The following is a 23,251-nucleotide window of genomic DNA, read 5'->3' on the forward strand; positions in this document are numbered from 1 at the left end:
AAAAAGAGGTCCAGCAGGATTAAGTTATTACGGCAGGAATAACAATTCAACGTGGCAAGCAGTAAAGAAAATCAAAAGTGGGCCAAAGAAGTGTAAAGCCCATCATCATACGAAGCCTAGCTCCTGAATGGAGCGAAAAACCAAAGGAAAACCCACATGAAAGGCCAGGAAACGCAGATGGAGAGTCTCCAGGTCGCGGCAGACGCATGAACAGTAGGCAAACTCTTAGACGAATTTGAAAGGGAAGCACGCGCAAGGCCCAGGCACCACCAGCCTATACCCAGCCAATATAGGACATTGTGGGGCCATGGGCCAGAGGTAAGAGGTAAAGGGGGTATGGTTTGGTGGTGAGGAGAGGGGAAAAGATCCATTTGCAGCTCCTGCCCAAGCCTCTTTTGGGAGGTACGTCCTGCTGGGATGATAGACCACCCAAAAGAGGCAAGTTTGAGGGGGAACCGTTGGGTGCATGCTCTAAGAGTAGAGAGAGAAAGCATTAATATCGTGGCAGGAAGAAATGTTACGGCATACAGAGGAACAAAACAAACTTGCCTCTGTCTGGCAAGGGTGGATGCCGCGCAATCCTGGTGGTTGGCCAGTACGCCCAGACCAGACAAAGGCGGTTAAGGGGCAAGACGGTAAAACACTAGCCATGGCAGACGCTATAAAAAGGCTCTTGCCGTGCCTTGTAGGGGGGATCGAAAAACAGAGTATATTTTCAGAGTGAAAGGAAAAAAACAGAGCAAAAAGAAAAGAAAAAAGAAAAGAAAGAAAACAGAAAAGAAAAAAGATAAAAAGAAAACAGAAAAGAAAAGAAAGGAAAACTAAGAAAAAGGGGAGTTAGTTCAATAGGGCATGCACCCATAGATTGGTTTCTCTCTCTCCCCCTCCAAATCTTACCTTCTTCCAAAATGCAAACAAGGACTCTTTCTTTTGGGCAACAACCATCCAGGTCTTACTCCCTTAAAACCATTAATCCCCACGACAGGATCCTTTTCCAGGGGGGTTATTTGCATTGAGAAGAGGCGTTCTCTCCTCTTTGGCTTTGCTGCGGCAGACTAAACTTAAAACTTAATTTATGCCCATTTAAATTAGCCAGTATTATTTTCTCCATTTTTCTCTGTGATTGATATCATTATGACTGTAATCATGCTTTATTTGCAGGGAATACATAGCCGTTTATTTAAATAAGTCAAAGTACTCTGTTTTAGTTATTATTATATCTGCCTGCCGTAACTCGTCTGCAACAGTTCTGCTTGCCGTAAATTTGCTCCTGGCAGACAAGGTATAAGTTTGTGCACAAACCGGCCCAAGTTGAATTACAATTGGACCGGCCCCTGCTCCCTTACTCAGAAACACTAGGGCCCATCACCGCAGGAGGCAGCCCAGCCCATTACCGTAGGAGGCAGCCCAATATACCATATCATACAAAAAAGGCCCCTACACTGACTTATCTTGGTTGTAAGATATGGCAAGTGGATATCAAGACTACCTTTTTTAATGGCAATTGTAGCGGTGATATTCCAATAACACTGGTCTTGTTGGGCCTATATTACTAATTAATTTGTATTATGTTCTGAGTTTAGCCCATAATGGGAGGTCCCAAGAGAGTTTTGGGCTCGATGGTGGTGATTTGGGTAGATTACTAGTTGATTTCATACAAAAATATGATTGCCCGATGAGGATCTTAAGTAGCCAAGGTGGCCTTTTGGTCTCTCTCTCTCTCTCTCATACAAAAATATGACTGCCCGATGAGGATCTTAAGTAGCCAAGGTGGCCTTTTGGTCTCTCTCTCTCTCTCTCTCTCTCTCTCTCTCTCAATTTTCCAATCCACAACCCTCACCTCCCACCTTTGGTTTATACCATTTTCTTAGTGGACCTGTCACGATAGGGGAATATCCTGCATGTATGTGGGTTCCTCCACTCATGAGGTTTGGGTGGTTTTCTAAGTCTTGGTTATTGTTCTAGCATATCTAATCACGTGTCAGAGATGAGACTCATAACCTTACCATTGAAACGATTTTCTTAATTGAATGAAATGAGAGATATTATTATAGGATCTCACTAGAACAGTAGTGCACCTACTCACAATAGATTTCCTACTTTATATCTTAGTATTAAGACTCTTGAAGCTCGAGAAGAAGGGTTTTTTTTTTTTTTGCTGAATAAAACTCGAGAAGAAGTTGTTGCATGTGGTAGCACCTTACACATGTCATTAATACAAGCCATGGGTGTGAGAGAGGAATGTCATGGACTGTGCGAGGTTTCTCTACGCAGCAATAGGCTATGCAGCCTCATTTGGGTGCATGACTACACAAGTTGGTTTAGAGGTAGTTTGATGATGGCTTTGCAAAGGTGTTTGTTACACTGCATTCCATGCATTTCAAACATTTATTGCAATGAGGTGACACATATAGGAACCTTGCGTCAGCTTGGCCATGCATTTCTTGTTGTGCAGTGGGTTGGCTGTGTGAGTGCAAGGAAGGGTTAAGCTGCTTGAGTGTGTAGCATATGAAATTGGGTTGTGGCTTTGCGTGACCAATTGTTGTTAAGCCTACATATATGGGTGGAGATGTGCTGGTAGGATTTGTGGGTTATGTTGGACAGACTTGGAGGTGGCATTGGCACGAACCAGGCCCTCCACATGGTGGTGCATGGACAAGGATGCACGTAGGGCAATATATTTTGGGCTGCTAGGTTGCTCGATCTGCAAGGCTTGTGGCGGATAAAAACATGTGCAACAGGCTGTGCACATGTATCCAATAGGTGGCAGCAACTTGGTGTGACAGTTACTAAACAATTCTTGCCGTGACAGCCTGTTGCACATGTATCCAATAGGTGGCAGCAACTTGGTGTGACAGTTACTACACAATTCTTGCCGTGACAGACTTTGTGGAAATGCTGGCCAAGACAACATGTAAAGGCTCCAAGGCAACAAGGCTGTTTGTCCTTTAGGCAGTTCCCATGTGACAGCAAGACGGGGCAATTACTTGATAGTTATTTCTTGCAAATTATAAACCTAAGTTTTTGGGGATGTCAACAAGATATGTGGGTCTACATGTTAGGCAAAAACAAAGTGTGCATTGTGTGGGAAAACATTGTAACTCTGTGGTGTTTAAAGCCTTGGTGGCTATGTGTTTAGACTAACGTAGATTTTGGTGGGGAAAAGCCTTGGTTTTTACTTTGTTCTTTGAGGCAAAGTAACTTAAGTTTAGGAGTTTTCCCACAAGCTTTGTGTTTCTTGTGCATGTTTGCATTGTGATGTGTTTATTGGATTCACACAAACTGTTTTGAGTGTTTACTTCGTGTGTGTTGGTTTAATGGCTGAGACTATGTGGATAATTTTTTTTTTTTTGTTTTGAGTGTTTACTTCGTGTGTGTTGGTTTAATGGCTGAGACTAAGTGGATATTTTTTTTTTTTTTTGAGAAAAACTAAGTGGATAACTTAATGAATGAAAATGATTCTATAGAAGGTTGCGTCAGTTCCTAGATTTACAACTCTTCCAAGAATGTATAACTCTTCATATAAGGATACAAGAATGTCTATATGTAGACGCCAAGTTTTCGGGCCATTTTGTCATTGCTCCGCTCATTTCTAGAAAAACTCAATGCCTATGATTTCTACCTCATGGGATTTTCATCTTATCTGGAGCCAATAAATTCAAATTATTTCAAATCATTGTAAACCTAGAAATTATAGAGTTGTACAGACATCAATGAAAACACTAGAGAGTAGAGAATTATTAATAAAAAATATCTTTTTAGTGGGAAGATTCGATTTTTTTTTTTTGAGAGTTATTAAAAAAAAAAGAAAAAAAAAAGACAATTATATGGACAATAAAGTGTAGACAGTTAAAAACAATTAAATGTGAGGTAGTGAAAATGAAGTGTGAGATAATGGGGAATGAAGACATTTTTTTTTTTTTTTTTCCATACAAGATTGAATCCCGACCCTTTCCCCCACACCCTACAAGCACTTATACTTGTGGAGTGACCATCACACCAAATGTGTGCGGTGGTAAGACTTTTTTTTTAATGATTGCATTGTTGTGTAGAATTTTTAATAGAGTAATGTAAAAAGTAAAACAAAAAATTTTCTTGATGAATTACAAAGGCTAAAAAGTTGTTAAAGTTGAGTTGAATTGTTAAATAAAAAAATTGAAAATAGTAAAGGCAAAAACTAATAAACAATAAATTTAAGTGTTCTAAGCAATAATAATTAAAGTTCACTTAACAATAATAATTTATATTAACAACAATAATTAATAACTTTATCATAGTAAGAGACATTTGATAATTTCCAATATTTAATTTTATCAACATCAATTAGTATTTTCAAAGAAATAATATGCCCCATAAACTTATAGTTTATCCTTTATTCCCTTGCTAGTATATTTCTAATAAGGAAATCGGGAGTACCGCAAGATTCATCTTTTAAGAGAACTTATGTTAACTTGAAAATTTTTCTTTGGAAAAAAGAACCCTTCTTAGCATCCTAATTAATGATCGAGATAAAATAAGACTTAAAATATATTTTACAAAGAGGACATTATCAACCTCTGTATTTGCTCAACTCACTAATACATTACACACAGTCTGAGTATTTATACACGTATTGGGAATCAATAAAACATCTTAAGGAAAATATCTAGATGTATTGCCTGGCAAGAATCTGTTGCAACGGAATCCAATGGTTATAACAGATATTTGGAGCTGATGAAGGAGGGGAAGAGTCTGAAGACTAAAATGTTGTCGTTGGCTTTAAGTGAACACACGTGAGGCTTAGAACTAAGACTGTCACACTTGTTTTCCTTTGAGACAAAACACACAGCTTATAACAATATGTTCATTCTAAATTTCTAATACTCTGTCCAGAACGTAAAGCAGTTTCTGTACAGTACATCAATTATTATATCCTGCATGTAATACAGAACAAGTTAGATAAAATAGAATATAAGTAACGAGAAGAAGCTAGGACAAGACGAACAGAAAGATGAGGAACAACATATGCTTACTGTATATATTCGACGTTAATTTTTGCTGTGGGAGAGTTAGAGATGGCTGCAAAAGCATTAGTCGACATGAGAAGGGTGGAAGGGCACGGCGATCGTGGGCAGTAATCCACCACCTTAACATCAATGGTGCCGTCCTTACATGGTTTGTTATTTCCACTTAAGCACCTCAGCCTATAACGCCTCCCGCAGGCAGCACCATTATCCCACAATCCCTCACTCACTGCCACAAAAAGATTTCCTGGAGGGAACTGATCTTGTCGGTTTCCATTGCAACGTGTGGCTGCATTAAGAGATTCTAATTAATTAATGAGCATTTTAATTAGCTTATCAAAAACTAACTAGGCATATTACATATATGCTTATACTATACTATACTTTTTTTTTACCTGAAGGAAAAGCAAAATTGCCTATTCAATATGCTTGCGAGTTGTCAAAAGGAATAATTTTAAAGTTATGGAATCTGTCTAATTACTGCGCTTGAGATGTATCTAGCACCAAGAACCTAGTAATTCAGTGACATTTTATTTGCTCTTCTTTATTGAGATATCTTTAGTATTTTAACAAAGGGAGTTAATCTTGTAACGGAGGTTGTATCGGTTTGGATGGCAGAATGATATATTTAGGTACTCGTCAATACCAGTGTACTGTTTCGCGTTTTCTACTATTTTTTATATTTATAGATATATATATATATATATATATAAAAATAAAATTTTACCATAAAACATTACCTCAGTTTAGAACAAATTATTCATGATTTTAGTCTTTAACATCAACTAAAAGAAAAAAAAATCACACACACACACAATATAAAAAATGAAAAGCTTAATTGTTCATTGCATACTAAGGGTCTATTTGGGATCCGCTTATTTTGCTAAAATTGAAAATTTTTTGCTGAAAGTATTGTAAATAAAAGTAAAAGTTAACTGAAATAGTACAGTGAGATTCATGAATAGTAATAAAAATAAGTTAAATAGTAAAATAAGTTGACAAAAATAATATTTATCAAACACATACTAAGAAAACAAATAATACAAATAAGTTAACATTCTACCTTTACAAAAATTTGAAAATTACAAAACTTAAAAAAAAAAAAAAAAAAGCTTTTTTTTTTTTTTTTTTTTTTGTGCCGGCCTTTACGGCCCAGTACATGGCCAGTATTTAAACTGGTACAAAATAACTGCGTTTTGGTACCCATGCATGTATCGGAACAGTATATAATAACTATTCTGGCCAGTACGGTGCAGTATCGACCATCTTGGTTTGAACTATTAAATAATAATAATAATTTATGGATCAAACGGTGCATAGTGTACTCACGTATATATGGAGGACCATAAGAAGCAGCTGTGCATATGTCCCCAAGAACTAGGCCTATCAAGCCTAACACTACAATTGCCAAGATCACTAAGAACCTCATTTCATATATATAATTAAGAAAGGAAAACACGAAATAAGTTTTGCTTTACAATACATTTGTTTCGTGTCAAATTTATATAGTTGGGAACCAAGCTTATTGGAGTTCCCGTGAAGGAAAAAAAAAGGTTCACGAATATTTTACTCCATTTAAATGTCTAAAGTTGCTTTTTTTTTTTTTTTTTTGATAGGTATAAAGTTGCTTCAAGTTCTAGATAAGCATTGATAAGGTCACGGGGTTCATACAAGCTTTGCTAAAACGTGTGGATTCTATCTGACTTTACAAATTAAATCACAAAAAAGTAATGAATGAGAGACATAAAACCACTTTTTTGATAGACACGCAAGAAAAACTTTGATGTTCGAATGCACTATACCACTTAGTTTCTAGGAATTTTTTTAAAAAAGACATATGCTTATAGCCTTATCAGAGCATCTCCAATAGTTTAGGAAAAAGCACAATAATCTCTATAATAGAGAATAAGACCCAAAAAATGGTCTCTAATGGATTCTCTAAATCATGACTTTTTTTTTTGGCTCATGAACAGTAGTTCATCAAATCTAATGAGCTACAGTATATTAGTAAAAAGATAAAACTAAATAAAAAATTAGCAAAGAAAGAAGTGGGGATGGGGTATGGGAATATGTGTGTTAATAAATGAAGAAATAATATTTAAATGAGATAGAGAAATAATAGAGAATCTGTTGGAAGATGTATTTGAAAAAGTAGGTAGATAAAAGATAAATATCACTATTTATTATCTAAATAGTATAAAAATATAAAGAAACTGTGGAGATGCTCTTTTACATGTAACGTGTATAAGCATTTGCCGTACCCGTAAGGCTCTATTCTTATCCAATGCCTTTATAAGATGCCTCCATGCCCTGCATATATTATATATTCTAGTCTCAGTTGTGGCGTTTTATATGAAAAATTTGTCAGATAGGTAGGAATATTAGGATAATAACTAATGCGCACACTATTGCACTATAAATCGTGACATCAAATTATGAGTTCAGGGCAAAATTATGTGTGTATACTTTGTATTCAATAGTTTATTTAAAATAAACACCACTTTATATATTATTTATTGATTGTTATCCTTTCCTTAGGAGATAACATTGCCGCAAAATGTTAAATTATTGATCACGAGTTGGATATGATTATTTAGCTTTTCGAAGCCACGGGTTTCCCATGTAATTTAATTTTTTTTTTTTTTCCTTTGTTTTTCCTCTCAATAAGCTCAGCTTAATTGTTCCACCAAATGTGCCACTCAAGTCAATGGGTTCCCTTGTAATTAACTACTAGCCACAATTACAAGATCCCAAGTATGCCATTAGTCTAAATTGTTGGAGCCTGCGGCCTCTGTTACGAATTAATTAGGAGATCGGTTTGCGATTATTTTTTGGGCTTTGTAGATATATGGGTGATTAATAAGCTCATGATAATCATCTTCAGCTTCAGTGGTCTTATCTGTGTGGATCTAAAGTAGACACTAATGGCGTCAAAGATATCTCTTGGTGATTGTAGAGCAGTTTCATCTTCCGAACCTAATTTTAAAGTGCAATTAACAGTGGGCCTGTCACTTAATGCTAATGGTCCTCTAAAGTTGAATATCGACATTGCTTAATTTGGGCCTATAAAGGCTGTAAGTATAAGATATACTAGCCCAGTCAGATCTCTCTTTGACTGTCTCTGTCAGGCTGTGTGTAAGATAATTTATTTTTTTGATAATTTGATTTATTTTAGAAGAGATAATTTGATGGTTAGAGATTTAAATTATGGATGTCTTCCTAGAAAACAGTAGAAAATACTAACTAGTTGAGCTATTATACTTTTATAAATGTCATTTTAGGGCTTACACGATTTTTTATTTTTTATTTTTTATTTTTTTATTTTTGTTAATAGATACTGTAGGGACTGGGTTTGAACGCTCCTCTTATTGGACGAAGGGTCTCAAGCTCAACTAGCCTAATATAATGAATTTTTAGAGAAGTGGGTTTAAGAACTAGGTTTTAGTTTGAACCACAATCACTAGACACAATTAGGTGTGGGCTGAGTAACAAGGAAATGGATTAAAGTGTGGAATTTTGTCCTCGGGCATTTCGTCCGGAGAACTCAGTATTCTTCTTCTTCTTCTTCTTTCAATACTAGGTTATAGGGGTTTTCAAGATCATGTAGACTGCCACAGCTTCCTCCTTTTTCTCTCTTTCTGCTCTTTTTCCGTGATCCCCCATTCTTAGAGGGTCTCTCACATTATATACTTTTTTCTAGTCGATCTTGGCCCTCCACCTGTTGATTATACAGGTTACTACTCGAGTGCTCGTCCCATCAGCCACCTTCCCAAACCCTCTGTGAGTTGCGGCAATTAAGACTGCACTGTTTAGGGGTCATTTCCTCATTAATGCAGCCAGAACATTAGTTGGGTGCATTCAATACGGAGGTAATAGTTTCCCCTTGAATTGCTCCTACACCATACGCCTATGGATATCCTACTGTACTTATCCTTCTCCTAGGGACGCCTTGGGAGGCTGCCTTTGCCAGTGTGCTGTTCTCTCTTCTTGGGATTTGGGATACCGAGGGCAGGATCGTCCTCGACGATGTTTCTAGGCCCTTTGGGCTTTCTTTATCCGTCCTCGGCTATTTCTCCCCCCTCGACACGGGCCTTGGGCCCAGTACAAAGTAGGCTGGGGTTGTCAGATTCCTTGGCCCCACAGATACAATAGAATTTAAAATTATGGGTCCGCTTAATGATGTTACTTTTTATCATTTGTCAAGCTACCAATTGGTTTTTTATGTAGGCGAGATTTGAACCCCTCTCTTATTCGATAACAAAATACTTTACTAGTTGAATTAATATGAATCTATCTTACACCACTTTGATGTAAGGGTAATTTTGATCTCTATATTTTATTTATTTATTTAAGATTAGATAAGATAAGAGAAATGTGTATTGGCTAGTGATTTTGAGATTCCCAATTCTTGACTAGAAGGGACGTAAGAGGCCTCTGCCCTTCCATCCCTGATATGCTACATTAAAAATAAATAAATAAATAAATAATTAATGCTTATCATAAAATTCTACCATAACTTTATATATTGTAAATAGTATTTTTTTTATTTGTAATTTTTTTAATTTTAAATATCTAATAAAAATGATCAATCTGAATATAAAAACTTTATTTACGAGAAAAAGAAGAATGGATGAATTAAGTGAATCTCAAACAGGATCTCTTAATAAATTTATTATTAGCAATATAAAAATATAACAACAAATACAAAATGAACAAGAATTTCATAAGAATTTTTTTTTTAAAGATAATAAAATGATACCACTTAAAGATAACAATGAAAATTATCATAATGATTAACATGTAAAATAACAATTCTTGCTTATATAAAATATATTACTGCTTCTATCCCATTTGTTAGGCACTTTTAGCAAATTCATATTTTTAAGTGTTAGGTCCATATTTTTTAGCATTGGCAAACCATAACAAATGTGTCAAATTGGGAGTCAAATGATGAGTTTTTATGTATTCTAAAATGGTAATTGAGTATTTAGTTGAAGACCCAAAGACTACTTAAGAAAATGTGAGGTTTTTGTTTACTCGACTCCACCTTAATTCTTCTCATCTCCACCTCAACTCTTGCTCAACTCCTCTCAATTTATTGAGACATAGAATTCAACAAAAAATCAACAACGTAAAAAAACTTATAACTTGTTCATTTCAAACCCAATTTGAGATTCGTTTGTTGCATTATTTAGAGGACGTTATAAGCCATCACTAAAAAGGCTTTATAGAGAAGGGGAAAAAGCCATTTGTGTTGCTAGGATTTGTGTGATCAAGTATCCCTCATTTTCACCATACCAAAGACTTTCAAAGAGATTTAACCATCACTTAGTGAAGAAACTGAAGTCATAACAACCATCACAAACTTGCTGCTATGAAGCAAACTTTTAAGAAATTCTTGGAGTCGATTAGAGGTTTTAGTCATGATCATGAGTGTGTCATCAATGGAGGCAATTTATATGAGGCATGAATACCATTTTTGTCCCTATATTTTCTACCTATTTCCATTTTGGTCGATACATTTTTTTTCTTTTCCAATTTTGGTCCCAAAAATGCAAAATCATTCTCATTTTAGTCCTTACCGTCATCTCATTAAAGAAAATTACACTCAGTGAATAACTGGCACATCAAACACTAATGTGACTAATAAAATAATAATAATAAATGTCACATCAAAATCCACATCATCATCTAATTAAAAAAATTATTTTATAATTTTAACCCAAAAAAAAAAACAGAATTAAAAACTAAAAAACACATAAATTCAAATATGAGTTCATCTTGAACATGAACGTACAAATCTAGAAATGTCAAAAACAAGAACTATAATTCGATAGTTACAAGTTCTTATAATGGGAGAAAGAGGTGGATTTGAATCTTAAGCGTCTCTATTGAATATACCAAAAAGTGTTAAGCAATTGAACTATAAAACTCATGGAAAATAGTAGATAATTATATAACTCCAATGAGGCCTTTTATTTTTTATTTTTTTTGGTATAGTGTCATAATTTTCCTTTTTTTTAAAAAAAAAATTTGGAGAAGTTTGTTTTGAAGACATGGATTAGTAGGAGAGTATCCTATTTTGTAAAAGTAGAGTTAGAGGTATATTTTTACTGGATTGTCCTCAAATTTTTTTCCTATTAAGAACCTAAGATTTAGGAATATTTTTAAACTATATAAAAGTTCAGTATAAAAAGAGAAATCTTTTTATAAATAATTTTTTTTTTAACATCTTCTTATAAATAGTATGGATACTATTAGACTACTAATAATAAAAGTCAGTCTTGCCATCTGTTAAACCTATTTCCAAGGAGTACATTTAATTATTTATATTTTTATCTTCTTCTTCTTCCGCTTTTTTTTTTTTTTTTTTTCAAAAAGACAGCACTATCGTCACTCATGTCTTTATCAATAGATATTGAAAGTTTAAAATAAAATTTTTAAAGTATTGGCCTGATATACTTTTTATATTTATTAGTTTCTCAAGGAAAAAATATAACCTTTTATATCTATTATGTTTCAGCCTTAACACGATTTTTATTATAGTTTTATATATAATTTTTTCTTTAAAAAGGCCTATATATGTTTTAAGTAAGAAACGTTTATTTTAATTAATTAATTTTAGATTTGCCTTTGAATTAATTTTAAATATGTTTTCAAACATTATATTGTTGTTATTCAATTTTAAAATAAACATAAATTATGTCCAAAAATATATAAATTATACTGTAAAATAAATATTAATTAAAATGTCGTATCTCTGAATAGCCTTTTCAGTACCAGTGCAACGTAGATATTTTCCATGGCCATCTCTTTCTTGATCGGCTATGTTTATTTAGCAGTCAAGCTCTGAGATTCGATGTGTCTGCCACCTTATGAATTCTTTGTCCTCACCTACCTTACCTTTGACAATTACTTGGCCATTTCTCTGTATTTTTCCTTTACTTGGCGCCGTGTTAATTTCTGGGTGGAAGTCTTTTCGTTTACATTGAAGGTAGTGGGACCTTACGAGTTACGACTTGCGCAGGGGAAGAACTTAAAACCACAAATATATAGAAGAGTGAACAATTCTTTACGCAATTGAAATTTGGAACACCAACCTTATTGATCTTATTGATGAATTTGTTTTCTTGTTTGACATTATTGCCACCAACCATCCACTAAGTCACCAAAATAGACAGGAGATTATGACAAATAAATCTCATTGTCCATTGGGCAAGCTTAGGGTGCAAGGAATAACCTCCATAATTTCACGCCAATAATGCTTAGAATTCCGTTTAGTAATCGTAAAAAGATTTTTATGTTTATAGACTTAGTCATAGAACCCATTTATCATTCATGATTATCCCACATCTATCTCTTGTTTTTTTTCAAGAAGGCCACAGTGTGACTACTGTCAAGCATCCAAAATGATTTTGTTATGAAAGCTGAGAAAAAGGCAGGACCATCCAGTTCCAACCCCATACTCCAAAGAGCCTTCTGTGCACGCTCATGATGCTTATACAAAGGCCATCCATTCTCTTGCTCTTGGCTTTTCTTTTAGTGCAGCCATGCATACTTCAGTTGTCCCAGTCTTCCAACAACTTTACCGATCAGTCGGCTCTCATTGCCTTCAAATCTAGTATCAGTTTTGGTCCAAACGATACTGTATTCGCAGCTAGTAACTGGTCCATCACAACAAACTTCTGTGACTGGTTTGGGGTCTCTTGCAGCCGACGCAGACAAAGAGTCACAGCGTTGAACCTTTCCAACGTGGGTCTCCAAGGCATCATTTCCCCTCATATAGCGAACCTCTCCTTCCTAGTCTCACTTGATCTCACTAACAACAGCTTCTATGGTGTTCTACCACATGAGATAAGTCATCTACACCGCTTGAGGGAACTTCGTTTGTCATACAACCTATTGGAAGGTAGTATCCCTCCAACTATACATAATTGCCACAAGCTTGAATATTTATTTCTTGTAGAAAACAATTTCAGCGGTTTCATACCAAAAGATTTGGGCATGTTACCAAAGCTTCGTGAATTACATCTTAGTGATAATCGTCTTATGGGTACAATTCCATCGTCTCTCAGCAATATTTCATCACTAGAGATGTTGAATCTGCAGTCCAATAGCCTCACTGGTCCATTTCCTCTCATTATTTTTAACTTCTCTTTTCTAACGGTTCTTGCTACCACAGATAATCACTTCTCAGGAACCCTTCCAATGGATCTTTGCACCCAGCATTGTCCTAATCTTAAAGGACTCTATATTTCCTACAACGAATTCAGCGGTAAGCTCCCCTCACAGTTTAATAACTGCAGAGAGCTTTCAATCTTATCTCTGTCAGACAATAAGTTTGATGGAAGTATTACAGAAGGTTTTGGGAGTTTAGAAAAGCTTGAAGTGCTATTTCTTGGAAGTAATGACTTAACTGGAAATATACCCCCTATCATAAGCAACTTGTCAATGTTACAAAAGTTTTCCATTGAAAATAACCACATCAGTGGAAGCATTCCAAGTGATATATGGAGTCTCCAAAATCTGATTAGATTGAATTTTGCTGTGAATAATCTCACAGGGACAATACCCCAAAATATTTTCAATGTTACATCTCTAAAACATCTCTTGTTGACCATAAATTCCTTCTCTGGAAATCTTCCATTAGATACTAGGATCTCTTGCCCTAATCTTGAAACTCTGTTTCTTAATACTAACAATATTAGTGGTCCTCTCCCATCATATCTTTCAAATTGTTCCAACCTCATTGACATAGATTTTACTACAAACTTACTCTCTGGACCTATTCCCACAAGTCTTGGAAATTTAAAATATCTCAAAACACTATTTATGAGTGAGAATCAGCTACTAGAGAAGCCTGGAGATCAAGAACATAGTTTCCTTTCATCTTTGACTAATTGCAGATTTTTGGAGGAGCTATATATAGCTGTCAATCCCTTGAATGTTACAATTCCAGATGTCATTGGAAATTTTTCAGTTTCACTTACAACTATTGTTGCATTTCAAAGCCAAATAAAGGGTCAAATTCCTATAGGAATTGGTTCCTTGAAAAACTTGAACTTTCTTGATTTGAGCTATAACAATTTGTCTGGAAATATACCGTCAACATTAGGGGAATTGGAGGGGTTGCAAAGATTGTATCTTAGAGACAACAATATTGGCGGAAACATTCCACAAGAGCTTTGTCAGCTGAGGAAGTTGGGAGATTTACTTCTCTCAAATAACAAAATTTCTGGATCCATCCCAGATTGCATTGGAAACCTTACTGTTTTGCAGAAACTAAATCTAAGTCATAACGGATTAACATCTTCAATCCCATTGAATGTGTTGAGCCTTGAGAATTTATTGTTCTTAGATTTATCATCAAATTCCCTTGTTGGATCTTTGTCTCCAAATATGAAAAAATTGGCTGCTATTGTATTTGTGGACTTGTCTCAAAACCAAATTATTGGAAATATTCCAAGTGTCATTGGTTCCTTCGAAAGCCTAAGTTATCTAAACATGTCAAAGAACAAATTCCAAGGAGACATTCCACAATCTTTTGGACACTTGAAAGGATTGGATCAGCTGGACCTCTCAAACAATTATCTATTCGGTACAATTCCTAAATCATTTGAGGAACTTCGATATCTCAAGTTTTTGAATCTTTCCTTCAATAATTTATCAGGAGAGATTCCATTTGGTGGACCTTTTGCAAACTTCACAGCAGAATCATTTTTAGGTAATGTAGCACTTTGCGGGAATTCAACTTTTGGAGTTCCACCTTGCACAAGTCTAAGTTCTCAAGGATCAAGGGTGAAACAACTTTTGCTCAAATATATTGTTCCTACCATTGGATCAATAATAATTATTGTAGCATTGGTCATTGTGCTAAGAAGGCATCCACAATCTAACATGGAGATTCCAGGTTTACCTATCACATTGTGTCAATTGAATCACAGAATGATATCTTATCAAGAGATTTATCGTGGGACAAACAACTTTTCTGAAAGCAACTTGCTTGGAATTGGAGGTTTTGGTTCTGTGTACAAAGGAATACTATCTGATGGGATCACTGTTGCTATCAAAGTTCTAAACCTACAATTAGAGGGTGCTTTCAAAAGTTTTGATGTTGAATGCAAGGTGTTAAGAGCAATCCGACACAGGAATCTAGTTAAAATTATTAGTACATGCTCCAACCCCGAGTTTAGAGCTTTAGTGCTACAATACATGCCAAATGGTAGCCTTGAAAAGTGGTTATACTCTCACAACTACTACTTGAATCTTGTTCAGAGAGTAAGCATTATGGTTGATATTGCATCAGCATTGGATTATCTACACAATGGACAATCGGAATCTGTGGTGCATTGTGATTTGAAGCCAAGTAATATCCTTTTAGACGAGGAATTCGTTGCACATGTTGGTGACTTTGGCATTGCAAAGATTTTAGTTGAAAACAAGGATGCAACCCAAACCAAAACCATTGGAACAATTGGCTACATCGCACCAGGTACACATGAATTCATCTATATTTTTTTAATTAATAGGTTAATTTCGTGAATAATATTAATAATGGCTAATTTTTTTAATGATTAGTGTTTTCATTAGTTTAGTTTTATAGCTGCATTTTATTCATATGAATATACACTGTGTTCAATTCATTTAAACTAGCATTTGTTCGGTTCAATTAATAACTAATTAATTGTCTATTTGTTTCTCTTATGTGCTCGCTAGGAATAATTATTCTACAATTTTTTTTTTCTTTTAAAAAAAAAAAAAGGTATATCAACTGTAGGGACACGATTATTTAACGACCCAAAAATGGCATTGGGCTCGTAAGTAAAGGGCCCTAACAATATGATTTGTAGAGAGTGGGCTTGAAAGGCAGGACTTTGGTCACCGGTTAGCGGTTTAGTCATGGTTTTTATGGAAGTTTATATATGGGAGGACTTTGGCTTGACTAGCTAAGCATTCCATTGGTATGGATTGTAGGATTTAAGTCCTCAGATTACGTCCGAGAAGCACAGTATCCTTCCCATTTTTGGAGTGGATTTACACTTCGGTGCCATAGACATGACTAACGTAAACTAACAGAGAGGGAGAGAAAGAATGACAATCAGAAAAATCCCAAACATTTTCAAATATATCAAATATATTGAAAAGAAGTACGTATGCATGGGAAATGCATGAACATGTGACATGCAAAGGAAATTGCATCATGGGCTCAGCCCAATCCAAACCTATCAGCACACAAACATATAGCACACATCTAAATGCATGGTAATACCATTATAATGCTAATGTGATGCAATGTATGAGGTTTTAAACACATTTAAGTGAAAACCTAACCCAAAATTTCAATGAAATCTCATCAATTTTGAAAAACCCCAAAAATTTCCAAAAACCCCAAATCCTATGTTTCAAAACATGAAATGCACGAATGAGAAAAGATTAGAAGCTTACCAAGTGAAGAAAAAACTTGAAAAACCTTGTAAAATCCTTGAGAACCAAGATAGGAGTGAGATTGGAGTGTTTTTGGGAGAGAAACAGAGAAGTATCGAGAGAGAGATCGATGGAAATGAGATCCGGATCGCGCAGGGGCTTTATATAGGAAAGCCAGTAAATCTCGACAGACACAAGTATCAAGAGTTATCGAGCGATCTGTCGAGGAGGTGTCAAGGAAATACTCGTCGACAACTGAGGTGTCGAGGATCAACACACCAGAATTGAGAACAGAAGCTCGATCGATCCACTAGGTATCTAGAAGCTATCGAGCATACAAACCCAATCTCGATAGATCCACCAGGTATTGAGGAGCAGGCAAGATTGCGATAAGAAAAAGTCTAAGGAAGCTCGACAAATAGCCAACTATGGAGGAGGTGTCGAGCTAGCTTTTAAAAATAGTTTTTTGAGATGTGAAAAACACAGTCATGAATGCAATTCAACATGCAACTCACCCAACGATCCAATCAACATATTTAGCTCTCAAAAACATCTCTCAAAGGAAAAAATTAAGCACATGGATCTTCAAAAACACACACACACACTTAACATGTCTAACCAATTTTATATTTCAAAATAAGTCCAGACAATTTAGTGAGCATACATCAACACATGTAAAACCTTATGATGGCCAAATCACATTGTACCTGTACATGTATCAGGAATAGAAAAGAATATTGCGTGTTGTATGTGAAAAACTTCACAAGATTGCATAAGTGTATGCATGTTATGACGATTTGAGATATGAGAAAATCATTTTAACTCACACATAATCATAACTGCTTGATGAGGACTATCACCTTTGAGGTACATCCTATAACTCCCACATCTCCTAGAATACATGTTTGCAATCATTTTTAAAGCATTTTTTTATCTTTTTGCTTTTGATTTTTCTTTGCATATTTTTCTTTTAAACATATCATGCATGGGCTTATTAGAGAAAGAAAAGAAATACCCAATGATATTTGACATTCTAATTTTGCTATTCCTAAGCACACAAATGTCATTGACACTGCATTTTTGCTATGTCGAAGCATACATGTATCTTATTATGATTGGTGGGTAACAGTGGTGAGATGGTTATTTATGCCTTTCTCTCAAGATTTTTTAGTCCTTCCCGTCAAAAAGAGTGATATGCGTGTTAAGTTTAAGAGACAACTTAATTGTACTCATCACAAACACGAACCACAAAGCTCACTTGCTTAGTTGTGCATAGAGATGCTCATCTAAGTTACAAAAGATACAAAATTTAGAAGACTTTGTTTCAATTGCCATCCAAGGTACACAAGTACCAAAGTACACAAAACACACACTGTTTTTGTATTTTTCTGATTTTTCAAATTTTTTTTATATGAAAAACAAAACAAAGCAAAACTGAAAAATAACCAAACAAAAAACATGTTAAACAAATAAAGCATAAAAACTAGACTGACTCAAAACATGAAAGCAAAACACATATGTAATGCACACACAAAAACAAGAAAAGAGAGAGAAAAGTGACAGAATCACTTGGAGCCATTTTCCTTCCACACCTTGGAAGAACTTTTCCGTCTAGCAAACCCTTGAACCGGCAGTGAAATGGTAGAATTAAAACCGTTCAAGTTTGAAAGGAACATGAGGGTTTTGAAAAGATCACCAAGGGGAGCGAGAAAGGATTGAAGCTGATTCTGGTTCTCAGATGCTATCATGTCGTTGCTCTGTTGAGTGGCAAGCCACTTGTAGCAATTTAGTCGAGTATGACCGACAGCTCCACAATGATGACAGAGATGCTACTTCTTTTGTTTAGGCTTTTGAGAATTAGCCTTCTTAGCTCTGGGATTTTTAACATCTTTCTTCTCAAACTTAGGGGGTGCTCCTAAGATAGATTTACCCTTTTCTAAATTCTCACTAGCTAAAATCAGTTTTAATCTCATTGTTCTCAGTTTTAACATTATTAGCAAGAGGAATAAAAACAGTAGTACTAGAAGAAGCAATATTAGAATAAGAAAGTCTATACCCTATACCTGTTCGATCTAAAGTAGATTTCTGAATGCTCAACATCTCATCTAGCTTTGTGCTTGAAGTCCTCTCCAATTGAGCTTTGACTTGAAACAGTTCAGCTTCAAGCTTCTTGGTCTTCTCAGCCAAGAAATTGTTCTCGCATCTCAGTACTCCAATAATCTGATTGGTCTCATCAAACTTTGTGGAAAGCTCCTCATGGTTAAGTTCCACATCACTGAGCTTCTTGGTGCTTAGCCTATATAATTTCTCATGCTTCTTAGAAAGCTTATACATCTTCTCATAGGCAGTATGGATGTCATTTTGATTATCCATCTTCTCAAACTTAGATTCCACCAGTTCCTCTTCTTCAACCACATCTTCAACAATCCCATTAGTAGGATTGACCATGGCCATGAAGGCATTTAAGATTCCGTCATCCTCATTGTCAGAATCATCCTCAGGCTTAGTATTGCTCAAGGTAACAGCAAGTGCCTTACTCTTCCCAATGCTCTTGAGGTATGTAGGACACTCATACTTCATGTGACCGAAGCCTTGACACCTAAAGCACTTAGGTCCTGAGGGAACAGTGTACTGACCACCTTCCTTAGCATCCTTTTTCCCTTTATCTTGGCCTTTAAACTGAGAAGAAGTGGATTTCCTGCGATCCCTATCGAAACCCTTTCCATTGGCATTCTTCACAAACTTCTTGAATTGCCTGGTGATGTAGGACTTCATCTTGGAATCTTCATCATCAGAAGATTCATCTGTTTCACTGCTCTTGGCCTTCAGTGCCATACTCTTGCTTTTACCCGACTTGCCTATTCTTGTCAACCCTAACTCGTAGGTTTGTAAGTTTCCAACCAGCTCAGCCAGAGGAATCTTGTCAATATCTTTTGATTCCTCTATTACCGTAATCTTGGCATGAAATCTCTCGGGTAGAGATCTGAGCACTTTCCTCACAATCTTGAGTTCAGGAATGGTTTCCCCAAGATTGAAGGTTGAGTTCACTATGCCTTTTAGCTTGGCATAGAACTTGTTAGTTTTTAGACCCCTTAAAACACAATTGGATTAACCTAGTTCATTAGCCCAGTTGTTACTTAGTCCAAATTCCAAGTCTAGGTTATCACAATCATATCAATTATATCATGCATAGCAGCGGAAAATAAATAAGATAATGATATGATCACCCAGGAAAACCAAATCAGTAAAAAACCTAGGAAGGATTTAACCTAGCTATCCTCAAAGTAAAAAGCAAATCCACTAGAAAGAATTGAAGTGAAGTTCATACAATAAGACTTACAAGCCCCCACGCTCGACTTCTTCTTGCTACCAACTAGTAGAACTTACTGACACGACCACGTGCGAGCTCCGAATCCACGGATTCCTTCTTTCTTTAGCCTTTACAAAACACAAACACCCCCGTTTGTGACTTTGAGATCCCACTCAAAGGTTTAGCAATACAAACTCTCCTGTTTGTGACTCTAAGACCACCCTTGAAGGTTTAGATCATCAACACCTTTGATGACAAGAGAAGGCAGCAACTTCTACAATACCGGATCTTGAGATTCTTCAAGGAATAGCACCGGTAGAAGACATAAGAGAGTTTTTTAGGAACAAAACTCTAAATAAAAAAGAGGCACACTCTTTTCTCTCTGAAAAGCCTTATAAAAACGTGCTTAGGGTTTCCTTTATATACTGGGAGAAGTAGATTAGAAACCCTAATCCTAAATGGGCTTGAACTGCTATTTGGGCTTAATTAAAATTCTACAGATACGACTTTCGATCGATCGAGCTTGTCTTTCGATCGATCGAACCAGACAGATTATGAAATCTTCTTCCTGCAGCTTGTATGTTCTTGAATCTTGACTTGAATCACATTGAGCATTGTCTAATAAAACCTATAGACTCTAAGATCTATATCTAGACAAGTTTGTGTTCACGATTTGCCAATTGTTCTAAACATTTAGAACCTAACAGAACTCATCGAAAGACTCATCCTCCTCCATCTTTATCTCTTCAAAGCTTGTAGTGAGCCTCTGAAGCTTTGAGTTCTTGATAGCCTTCATACCCTCATAGGTTGTCTGGAGAATGGTCCAAGCCTCCTTGGCAGTTTCAGTGGAGGATATCTTCTTGAACTCTTCATTGGTGATAGCACTAAACAATGCATTCAAAACTCTGCTGTTGAAGTTTGCCGCCTTAATCTTGGCATCATCCCAATCAGCTGGCGCTTCTGTAGGCTTAGTCCAGCCTATCTCCACAACTTGCCACACTTTCTCATCTAAAGACTGCAAGAAAGCTCTCATGCATACTTTCCAGTATGCATAGTTAGTGCCATCAAATAAAAGAGGTATGATTAATGACTGTCCTCTATCCATGACAAATAGGGGTCAATGGATCAACATAACAAAGATTAAACCCTAATCAAAGTGTGCTCACTCTAATACCACTTGATAGGCCACAAACTGAATGACCCCTTGTGATAGAAATTAATTAATTAGCCAAGTTATTAATTAATCAATTTATCATGAAAACGCGTGATAGTACAAACAAATCACCAATAAACTAAATATGCAGCGGAAAATAAATAATACGGTGATTTGTTTACGAATGGGAAAAATCTAACGGTAAAAACCCCACCGAGTGATTTTCAGGTCACCACTCCTGAAACTCTACTATTATCACAACAAGCGGTTACAAGTAAAGGAATCTCAGTACCTTATCAACCTACAGTTGAACCCTTACCCCAATACCCAATTGGACTTGTTCTGTAGTGACAGTTCCCCTTTTAGATGCACGACTCCCAGTATATGACTAAGCAATTGCACGGATCCCAGTATGCTACTTCAATCACCAACTAAGAAGGTTGTTGGTTGCAAAATTCTTCAGTTCATCCAAACGATGAAGATTAAGAAGATGCTTGGTCATAAAATCCTACGGTGCACATACACAGCAACTTCTTCAAGAGAAAGAGATGAACTAGGGCAAGAACTTCGTCTCCGATCACAATTTGCTTGAACAGAATTTGCTCAAAGCTTGTGCAACTTGTGAACACTTTGACGGCCCTTAAACTGATCCTTTTATATGTCTAGGTTTAGGGGAAAAGAAGGCTCAAAGACACATTCACGGATTTCAAGAAAATCATATTAGAATTCTGAAAATCTTAAACCTCGACAGATAGCAGCTGTCGAGCACACCGAATGAAGAACAGCTTCCTTAAACTTGATAGATGCAGCTGTTGAGCTTTAATGATTTTGCACTCTGAACTTGTTTTCTTGAACAGACTGGAAAGCTTTAATACTTGATCTTGAAATAAGGTTTCTTGAAATATTTAAAACATCCTAAATCTACCCAAATACAAGTAAAGTGCGTTTTGTCAAAGGATAAGCCAATTACATAAAATTATGACATATGGTCTTAACAAGTGAAACACATATGTCCTAACAATGGTTTCATATTCAAAGCTTTTTTATTTCAAAATTCCCTCCTTCTCCCCTACCCCACCCCCCACCCCCCCAAAAAAAAAAATGCTTTTGTTGTGTGTTAAACCTGATAATCACTTCCATAACAAAGGTAAATATAAGGGCATAATAGTAAATGAACACAACAAAAGTTGTAATTGCAAGCATGGAGGGAATTGATCCAACAATAAAGGAGACTTGTCAAAACGTAATTCCATGGCAGATTTTTCAACATATATATTTATTTAAAAAATATTAAGTGATATAATATTACTAAACTTACATTAGGTGTAATTTAAACCCAATCTATAATAAAAATATATTTTCGAAAAGTGTTTTTTTTTTTTTTTACAAGCATGTGGATCACTAACTTCATGACTTCTTGACAAATGTGAGTGTGGCAGAGTATGGTTCTGAAGGGATAGTGTCCACCAAAGGTGACATCTATAGCTATGGGATAATATTGATGGAGATGATAGCGAGAAAGAAACCCACTGATGAAATGTTTGTTGGAGAACTAGGTATGAGACAATGGATTGCATCACGTCTTGACAAAATGGAAGTCGTGGACCACAATTTACTTAGGAGAGAAGATGGACGAGATGTGACAGTCACGCAAACTATTCTTTCATCTATCTTAGAATTAGGCTTGAGGTGCTCTGAAGGATTGCCAGATGCAAGACCCAACATCAAAGAGGTGGTGGCCAAGGTTAACAAAATAAAATTGGCACTTCTTGGAGATAGAAATAAGCGTGTCTAACATTTGTGTTATTGCTCAAGTTCTGTAGGTGCACACTTGCAGCTACATTGTTAAAACTTGCTATCTTGTCTGTCTTCTCTCTCTTTCCCTCTCTTCTATGACCCTGGTTTAGTATGTCCTATTGTTCATGTTGATTTTAATTAATACCAACATGCAATCCATTCTTATAATCTTTTCCCATAGAGAAGCAGTATTGGGTTGTAAAGGATAATTTTTCCTTTAATTGTCTTTTTTAATGAATTGTACTATTTTAAAAATTATTTGGTAAAGTATTTTAAACTTATTTTACAAAATAACAATTTTTCTTTACTTATTTTTTTGAGTTGAAGCACTTTATATGCTAACATGGATAATGAGTTCAAGCACTCGTCTTCTTTCTCAAAGATGATTTTTTTATTTATTTAAATAATCCTTTCTCAAAGATGATTACACTTGAGTCACATGTTATCAGTATATTGACTTATTTTACATGTGACGCGCGCACTAAAAACCTATTTTACAAAAATAGTTTTACAACTTTAATATTTTCGCAAATACTTTTTAAAATGTATTATTTAACAAAATGG

The 23,251-nt window shown here is 35.6% G+C and overlaps 2 protein-coding genes across 3 annotated transcripts; one reads left to right on the plus strand and one right to left on the minus strand.

Moving 5' to 3' along the window:
* Nucleotides 1-4,500: 4,500 nt before the first annotated feature.
* LOC115977954 (EG45-like domain containing protein) lies at nt 4,501-6,708 on the minus strand. The gene is made up of 3 exons (XM_031099990.1): nt 6,333-6,708; nt 5,013-5,292; nt 4,501-4,913 (listed from the first exon to the last, which is right to left on the minus strand). The coding sequence occupies exons 1-3, from the start codon at nt 6,430-6,432 to the stop codon at nt 4,907-4,909; spliced, it is 387 nt and encodes a 128-aa protein (XP_030955850.1). The 5' UTR covers nt 6,433-6,708; the 3' UTR covers nt 4,501-4,906.
* A 5,572-nt stretch (nt 6,709-12,280) lies between these two features.
* Nucleotides 12,281-22,916, plus strand: LOC115974976 (receptor kinase-like protein Xa21). Of its 2 annotated transcripts, XM_031095578.1 has the most exons (3): nt 12,281-12,912; nt 13,186-15,495; nt 22,330-22,916. In XM_031095578.1, the coding sequence occupies exons 1-3, from the start codon at nt 12,495-12,497 to the stop codon at nt 22,683-22,685; spliced, it is 3,084 nt and encodes a 1,027-aa protein (XP_030951438.1). In that variant the 5' UTR covers nt 12,281-12,494; the 3' UTR covers nt 22,686-22,916. The 2 variants fall into 2 exon arrangements, with proteins under 2 accessions (XP_030951438.1, XP_030951437.1); XM_031095577.1 differs by having other exon boundaries at nt 12,281-15,495.
* Nucleotides 22,917-23,251: the final 335 nt, after the last annotated feature.

This window comes from Quercus lobata, chromosome 2 (assembly GCF_001633185.2).
Source record: "Quercus lobata isolate SW786 chromosome 2, ValleyOak3.0 Primary Assembly, whole genome shotgun sequence".
Taxonomy (NCBI): domain Eukaryota; kingdom Viridiplantae; phylum Streptophyta; class Magnoliopsida; order Fagales; family Fagaceae; genus Quercus; species Quercus lobata.